Source organism: Papaver somniferum, chromosome 5 (genome assembly GCF_003573695.1).
Source record: "Papaver somniferum cultivar HN1 chromosome 5, ASM357369v1, whole genome shotgun sequence".
Lineage (NCBI taxonomy): Eukaryota > Viridiplantae > Streptophyta > Magnoliopsida > Ranunculales > Papaveraceae > Papaver > Papaver somniferum.
In genome coordinates, this window is record NC_039362.1 from 13,288,105 (window position 1) to 13,297,617 (window position 9,513).

Sequence of the window (9,513 nt, forward strand, 5' to 3'; positions counted from 1 at the left end):
TTAGTGAAATATGTGATAAACCACTCCTGGAATTTCAATCCTTTTGAGAAATGAAGGTCTTCTCATGTGTACAATTCTTTCACTAGCATTCAGTCTTGCACCTTTTTTGGCTAAATTGTCAGCAGAGAAATTGACTTCTCTGAAAACTTGATAGAACTGAATATCTTCAAATCCCTGTAATACTTTCACCCATCTTGATCTAATGAACCAAGGCACATTTCATTATTTAAATAAATTGATTACAGATAAGGAATCAGATTGAACAATTACCTTTTTGCAGTTCAAGCACACTGCCCATTCTAAGGCACACAAGATTGCATATACCTCAGCTATGAAATTAGTGGTAATACAAAGTCCACCAATTAGAGTACCTATCACCTGAAATTCATTATCCCTTGCAATAATTCCAAATCCTGCAGAGCCTGGATTTCCAAATGATGAGCCATCACAACAGAAGAGAGTATACCCACTTGTTGGAGACTTCCAGTAGCATTCTGTAATCCCACTGTACTTAATATTTCTAACACCAAGCATGAAAAAGGAGATAATCTGACTGTCATAGTTTTGACCCCATCTGTTACCTTTCATTCTATAACCACCCTCATAAACTAGCTGAAAAATTCTGCTTTTAAATCTATTGATATTAGGCTTATTTTCTTCAAATAACTTCTCATTTCTTTGGAACCATAACTCTCTTAAGGTAGCACAAGAAGCAGTAAGCCAAATTTCTTTTACCAGAGGACTTTTATTTTTAGCAGCCTTGTAAATATATTCAAAAAAAGATGGATTTTTGAAAGCAAAAATTTCATTTAACCAGTTCCATATAAAAATGCCGAACTTACATTTCCAGAGAGTATGATCCATACTGTCTTGATCCTCCATACAAATGCAACATGCTGATGCCATTTCAAAGCCCCTTTATTTCATAATTTCATCATCAACATATATGCCCTGCTGCAGTTTTCAAATATTGCAGGAAATTCCAGGATGTAAGAAAGCCTGCCAAATAAATTTAGTCCATGCAAGAGGTGGTTCTTTAGCTCTAATCTTCTCTACTGCAATCTTAGTAACAAATTTTCCATTTCTATCTGCACCCCATATTCTTTGATCCTTTCCACCACTAAAACCAGGCAATGCATTTATAGAAATAAAATTTTCAATTTCATCTGGTATAGCCCATTTGTTGTTCTGCAGTAATTTATTGACTTTCATGCCAATATTTTTCTTGTCATAATCATTCAAGCCAACTACATTTAGTAAAGGAAATTCCCCATACCAAATGTCATTCCAGACTGAGATTTGAGTTCCATTACCAATACACCACCTAACATCTTCTTTGAGATAATCCCAAGACCATTTTAATACCTTCCATACAGATGATTGCTTCCAATTAGTGCTCCATTGCCCCTGCTTGTCCTGGAATTTTGCATGAAAAAATAAAGCCCATTCTTCTTTTGAATTTAAAATCCTCCATATCATTTTCGTCAAAAGAGATTTATTGATAACTTCAAACCTTCTAATGCCAAGACCACCTTCTTCATAAGGGGTGCAAACCTTTCTCCAAGCTAGAGTTTTATATTTTCTAGAATCACTGTCACCAGTCCATAGAAAGTTCCTTATGAGTTTTTCACATACTTTAATGACATAAGATGGCCATTTGTAGATGGACATGTTGTATATGGGCACATTGCATAAAACATGTTTGATTAAAACCAATCTATCACTGAAGGATAGTATTTTACCTTTCCATGCAGCTAATTTACTCTGCAATATTTCAAAAATTGACCACACCATTGTAGAAGTGATTTTACCAGGAGCAAGAAGAACACTCAAGTATTTATCAGGGAAATTTGATAATTCCATGTTAACTGCTTCGCTGATTATCTGCTTCCTTAGTTGATATGCACCATCTACAAAACACTTACTTTTAGCTTTATTGATGATTTGACCTGAACTAGCTTGATATTCATCTAGCAATTGAAGTAAGCTTGAAATACTCTTCTTTGCACCATTACAAAAGATGAAGACATCATCTGTAAAAAACAAATGGGTTGGATGTATCCCCTTTTTGATTACCATTGGTTGGATTTTACCTTTCTCTACTAGAGCTGAAATGTTTCTACTCAACACATCTACCATCAAGACAAAAAGTATTGGGGACAAAGGATCCCCTTGCTTTAAACCTCTCCCAACTGAGATAAATCCACATGGACCACCATTTACCATTACAGAGAGCTTAGCTGATTCAAGCAAAGTAATTAACCATGAACACCAGTTAGAAGAAAATCCATACTTCTGTAATACTTTGATCAGAAAATCCCAGCTAACCGAGTCATATGCTTGAGATATGTCCAGTTTGATTCCAACATTGCCACCTCTTCTTTTAGATTTCATTTCATTTACTAACTCTGAAGCTAACAAAACCTGCTCATGAATACTTCTGCCTTTGATGTAGGCACCTTGCTGAGGTGATATCAACTTCTCCATAAGATGACTCATTCTTGATGTAATTATTTTTGTGAAAATATTGAATATGACATTACTTAGACCAATGGGTCTAAATTGGTTTGCAGTTCTTGCTCCTTGAGTTTTTGGCAGCAATACTAAGAAATTTGAATTCATCCCCTTTAGAATGAATTTTTTCCTCCAGCATAATTGGATAGCATTTACAAGATCAGTTTGAATTATATCCCAACAACTTATGTAAAAAATTCCTGAAAAGCCATCAGGTCCTGGTGCACTCTCTGGATCCATAGAAAAAAAAATGTTCTTTATCTCTTCATCACTTGAAATAACATCCAATTTAGTTTGATCTTCTTTTGTAATCACATTAGGAATAACATCCAATAATTCTTCAACAATTTGAACAGGTTGATATTGAAACTTTTTTCGAAAATTAATTACTAAAGAATCTGCAATTTGGTTTTGATCATCCAACACATTTCCATCTGCATCTTCAAGTTCACTAATTAAGTTTCTAGAGTTTTTAATATGCATGTTTGTGTGAAAGAAATTTGTATTAGCAGAACCTTCAGTTATCAATTTGACCCTGGGTTTTTTCCTCAATAATGTACTTTGTTGTGTTTCTCTATTAGCATGCTCATTTTGAGCTTGAACAAGTTGATCAAGCAATTCAGTGTTAGCTGGATTTGAATCAGATAATATTATTACAACTTTAACTTTCTCTTCAGCTTCTTGTATTTTAACTTTCACATCTCCAAATACACTCCAATTCCACTCATTTAGTACCTTTTTAAGTTCCTTCAATTTGTGCATAAATTTATATGCAGGATTACCTTCTACATGAATATTCCAGCAGTCTTTAACAACTTGTGAAAAATTTGGATGGGTGATCCACATCTTCTGAAATTTTCTGGGAATAGTTGTAGGTTTAGGTATGCTTGCACAACCACCCAAGAGAGGAGCATGATCTGATACTATTCTCAATCCAACTTTATGTAGAGTATCTAGATACAACTACAAGATGAATCAATGGAAATAATTAGTAGCAAGATGCTTTCTCTCTGCAAGCAGATCCTAACCTTCAAAGAATTGAAAGCAAATTGATTTTCATTAACTGGATTCACCTGAGTACAATAATTGGTTCTTAAAGGACCAATCCTGATAACTGCATCCAACAGTTAGGATTGCATCAAGCATAACACTTATTCCTAGGAAATAATTCAAGTAACCTAATGCTAATTACACCCCTGACTGACTCAAGTTGCCCCCACATTAAAAATGAATTCAAATTACATTTAAGGTGAAGTAACTTGTAAGATCATGACATTGCCCCTCCCATTTAACATCCTTGTCCTTAAGGATAAAATCTGGAAATTGATCCTTCATGTGAGAAGCATCTTCCCAAGTAGCATCCTCCTGAGCTGAGTTGCACCATTGTATCAAAATCTGTTTAACCTGGGAAGTACCCCTGAGTGTAACTCTAGTATCTAAAACAGCTACATGTTCCACCACAAACTGACCTGCATGATCTACCAATGGTAATTGGGGTGATAAGGCAGCATGTGCTCCCAGCTTCTTCTTCAATTGAGAGACATGGAAAACTGGATGGATTCTAGAACCCAAGGGAAGTTTAAGCTTGTAAGCAACAACTCCAATTCTCTGGATAACTTCAAAGAGGCCAAAGTACTTTGCAGACAACTTGAAATTCTTCCTTATAGCCATTGATGTCTGCATGTATGGTTGTAGCTTTAAGAAAACTAGATCTCCCACCGTGAATTCTCTATCAGATCTCTTTTGATCAGCAAAATACTTCATTCTGTGTTGAGCTTTGGAGAGTTCATCCTTTAAAAGTTGGAGCATAAGATCTCTTTCCTGCAAATAGTTTTCTACAGTTTTCACATAAGTAGTTGCAGGAATAGGAAATATCAGATAAGGTGGAGCATAACCATATAAGGCTTGGAATGGGGACATCTTCAAACTTGTGTGATAGTTGGTGTTAAACCACCACTCAGCTAAGGCTAACCAATGGACCCATTGCTTAGGGTGAGAGCTTGTCATGCATCTCAAATATTTCTCAACACACTGATTAGTTCTTTCAGTCTGACCATCAGTTTGAGGATGGTATGCAGTACTGAGCTTCAAGGTGGTGCCTAGAGACTTGAAAAGAGCCTGCCAGAACTGACTGATGAAAATCTTGTCTCTATCACTGACAATAGAGCTAGGAAGGCCATGGAGCTTGAATACTTGGGATAGAAATTCCTTAGCAACAATAATAGCAGTGAATGGATGGCCAAGAGGAATGAAATGACTGTATTTAGTCAATCTGTCTACAACCACCAAAATAACATTCTTTTTGTATGACAATGAAAGTCCTTCAATGAAGTCAATAGACATATGTTACCATGCAGTGTCAGGTATAGGAAGAGGTTGAAATACCCCTCTTGGAAGTGTATTTTCACCTTTATGACATTGGCAGACATCACAAGTGGTGACAAATTGAACTATGTCTCTTTTCATATTGGGCCAGAAAAATGAAGCCTTAGCTTGTGATAGGTACCAGTAATGCCAGAATGGCCCCCTATTGAAGAAGCATGCAAGGAATGAAGAATAGAGGATCTGAGAGCAGTACCTGCGCCAATATAAAGTCTACCCTTGAATTTGATGATGCCCTGGGAATAAGAATAATGCCCCTGAGGTGAAGTGACAAGTAGCTGAGTAATGAACTGTTGTGCTGAAGAGTCAGACTCATAACTAGAGTGAATGTCCTGCATCCATTGTGGTTGAGATAAGGATATTTTAGAGCAAGCAGCTGTAGGGAGTCTTGACAGTGCATCAGCTTCTTTGTTTTCCATGCCTTGCTTGTACTTGATGACATAATCGAAACCCATGAGCTTGACAAGCCATTTTTGCTGTAATGCAGTAGATAAATTTTGGTCCATCAAGTACTTTAAACTTTGGTGGTCAGTATGGATAATGAATTGTTGACTTCCCAAGTAATGCTTCCACCTTTGAACATCCATGAAAATGGATAATAATTCTTTCTCATATGTAGATAGAACTAGTGTTTTAGGGCCCAATGGCTTACTGAGGAAGGAAATTGGCCTATTATGCTGCATAAGTACAGCTCCAACCCCCTTGAACATGCATCAGTTTCAAGTGAAAATGGCTGAGAAAAGTATGGCAGGGCTAAGACAGGTGCAAAAGTCATGGCTTGCTTGAGTGCAGTGAAAGCTTGAGTGGAATTATCAGACCAAGGGAAGGAGTCCTTCTTTAGCATATCAGTGAGTGGCCTATCAATGGTGCCATAGTGTTGGATGAACTTTCTGTAGTAACCCGTAAGACCCAAGAATCCTCGGAGTTGTTTAATGGTTTGAGATTTTGGCCAATTGACCATGGTTGCAATCTTTTCAGGGTCAGCAGCAACACCACTTGCAGAGATAATATGACCAAGGTATTCTAGTTGTGGCTGAGTAAAATCACATTTGGACATCTTGGAGAATAGAGAATGTTTCCTTAGTAAATATAATGTGAGATGAAGGTGCTCCAGATGGGCTTCTATATAAGGACTGTATATCAAAATATCATCGAAAAAAACAAGCACAAATTTGCGTAGATATGGATGAAATACCTCATTCATGAGGGCCTGGAAAGTTGTAGGGGCATTAGTAAGCCCAAATGGCATTACCCTGAACTCAAAATGGTCGTGGTGGGTGCGAAAAGCAGTTTTGTAGATGTCAGGTGCATAAAGACGTATTTGAACGCAAATCAATCTTGGAAAATACTACAGACCCATTCAACTCATCTAAAAGTTCCTCAATAAGTGGTCTTGGGAATTTATCTTTAACCGTAATGTCATTCAGTCTGTGATAATCAACACAAAAATGCCAAGTGTCATCCTTCTTTTTGACTAAGAGGATAGGAGCAACAAATGGACTATGGCTCTTTTGGATGATACCATTGGATAACATTTCAGAAACGAAGGATTCAACTACAGACTTATCAATGTAGGGGCATTTATAAGGCCGTTGAGAAGTAGGGTTTGAGCCAGGTTTGAGAGGTATTTTATGATCAAGGGGTCTAGATGGAGGAAGGCCAGTTGGCTCTGTGAAAACATCAGCAAAGGTATCCAAAAGTGTGGAAACTGCAAGTGGGGGTGGAATGATGGGAGTAGATGATATAGAAAAAAATTGGCCAATAATGGTGGGTGTGTTTTGCTTAAGAAATTTCACAAGAGAAGAACCACTAATTAAGCTAAGAGAGGGTTTAGAATGAGTACCCTGTAGAGTGATCTTACTGCCCTGGTGAAGAAAGGAAATGCTGAAGAGAGCAAAGTTGAAAAGAACATCACCAAGTTGGCGAAGCCAGTCAGCTCCCAATACAATGTCACATCCACCTAAAGGTAAGACCCGTAAGTTAGCTGAAAATTGGTAGCCTTGCATCTCCCAAGTGAGGTTGTGACAGATGCCTTGACTTATTGTGTTATCCCCATTTGCAACTGTAACCAGCATGTGTCCAGTAGGAGATACATGTAGACCCAACTTCGGAATCAATGTTGCATTAATAAAGCTATGTGTACTGCCTGTATCAATAAGAACAGTCACATGATGCTTGTTAAGATGACCAGATATCCTGATTGTCTCATGATTAGTGGTCCATGTTAAGGCATGTAAGGAAATCTCAATTGGGGAGTCGCCACCCGAATGAGATGCATCACTAACTTCATCATTGGACAAGTCTCCTTGCTCATCTTGTTCATCATCAGCAATCAACATGAACAACTGTTGAGTTTTGCATTTATGACCATGTCTATAGAATTCGTCACAATTATAGCACAACCCTTTGTCCTTGCGAACTTGCATTTGAGCATGGGTTAATCGTTTCACAGGAGTAAGAGTGGAATCTGGTGAATGTTTTGTTGGGGTGAGTGGGTGTGTTACAATAGGTGGTGGTGAAGTACCAGTGCCTTTGGAGGATGTAGAAGGAGAAGATAAAAATGGTTTGATAGTAGAGGGAGGGTGTGAAACAGATAACGGTGTAGGTGTAAATGGTCTAGGGAATGATTTGACTGGTTTAGGTTGTGGATGTATTGAAGCTTGCTGTAATCTATCCAGATAAAAAGCTGTGGAAGTATCAGCTGGTTTAAACATTTGCACAATAGTACGTATTTCCTCCTTCAACCTACTAATGAAACTCAGTGTATAAAAACTCTCAGGAAGAGATGGATTGTTAGCTACCATGTAGTTCTTATAGTGTTCCCATTTATCATAATAGTCTTCCATTGTGCTTGTTTGGGATAATTTATTAAAAATTCCTTGTTGATAGTTGAGATACCAGGGATCAACCTGAGAATTGAAGTGTATGGCAGTCATATCAACACGTTCTTTTTCAGGGAAGTTATGAAGGTGAAAATATCTAGCGTTCACATTTAAGAACCCAGTCACGAGGGTTTGTACCATTGAATCTAGGAAAATCTACCTTTGGGGTACGAGTGAATTTACTAGAAGCAGGATGACGAAAATTCTTGATAAGTTGATTGATGTCATCAAAGATGCCGCTCGGAAAAGGTGGAGGAGCCCCAGATGACTGCGGATCTGGAGTTCGATTTGAACCTTGCTGCTGAATAGTAGAAAGTAGATCGAAGATAGAAGAAAGTTTGGAATCTAAATCAGCAACAGAAGTCTGTAAGGAGCTAATTTCGCCTTTGATAAATCCGATGTCGTCTTTGATTTCGATGATAGAAGCATAATTTTGATTAATGGTGGTGGTAAGTTCTTGCAGTTTCTCTTTGTTAGCCATGATAACAGATTCCAGGATAGAGGCTGATACCAATTGTAGAGTATCTAGATACAACTACAAGATGAATCAATGGAAATAATTAGCAGCAAGCTGCTTTCTCTCTGCAAGCAGAGCCTAACCTTCAAAGAATTGAAAGCAAATTGATTTTCATCAACTGAATTCACTTGAGTACAATAATTGGTTCTTAAAGGACCAATCCTGATAACTGCATCCAACAGTTAGGATTGCATCAAGCATAACACTTGTTCCTAGGAAATAATTCAAGTAACCTAATGCTAATTACACCCCTGACTGACTCAAGTTGCCCCCCACAGTAAAAATGAATTCAAATTACAGTTTAAGGTGAAGTAACTTGTAGGATCATGACACTTTATAACCCCAGTCACTATAAATTTGCAACCACTTTTGATTAAAAACAACTCTATCTAAGTTGCAAAGAATTCTTCTACTTCCATGTTGACAATTAGACCATGTAAATTATAAACCAGTTCTAGGAGCTTGGAGTAGTTCACAATTATTTAAGAAATCATTGAATTCCAACATTGCAGTTTTATTTGGAAGTCTGCCACCAACTTTTTCTTCAAGACTTAATACTGCATTGAAGTCACCCAATAAAATCCAAGGTTTATTTAGAGCACGTATCATCTCCATTTCAAACCAAAGAAATCTTCTTTGAGTAACTTTGACATGAGCATGAACACCTGATACTAAAACATCACCAACACTGACAGTAATCATTTGACTATAAACTGAAATAACTTGAGGTTGAGTTAAGTTTTTATTCCAAAACAACCAAATGTTGCCTTTATTATCTGAAATTGAGTTATGAATCACCATACTTTGCATTCCTGGGAGATTCAGTTTATTGCAAAAAGGACTACAATTTATTTTAGGTTCTGCAACCCAGACTAAAGAAGGATTAAACTGATTTACTAAAGACCAAAGTTTATCTTGAGCCCTTACTCTTTTAAGGCCCCATATATTCCAAAAACTTATCTTCATTATTTAGGTGGTGGATTCCTGGTACCTCCATTACCAGGATTCTTTCTAAAGTTGTATTTGTTGTTTAATGGTGCTGGAGCATTAACCTTTATTCTGTCAGAAACATTTGTTGAAGTAGAAGCATTATCAGATGATGAGGTGGCCATTTCTTTCTCTACTACTTTTTACCATGAAGTAATTTGTATTTGGGGTATTAGAGACAATACCATTTGATGCATTGACAAATTTCACAGTTCTATTTTGTAAATTATT

General features: G+C 37.1%; 1 protein-coding gene across 1 annotated transcript; it reads right to left on the reverse strand.

Annotated features, from left to right (window-relative positions):
- Nucleotides 1–906, reverse strand: LOC113278781. Its single transcript, XM_026527529.1, has 2 exons — nucleotides 271–906; nucleotides 1–174 (listed from the first exon to the last, which is right to left on the reverse strand). Exons 1-2 carry the CDS (start codon nucleotides 904–906, stop codon nucleotides 1–3), a joined length of 810 nt encoding a protein of 269 aa, XP_026383314.1.
- Nucleotides 907–9,513: the final 8,607 nt, after the last annotated feature.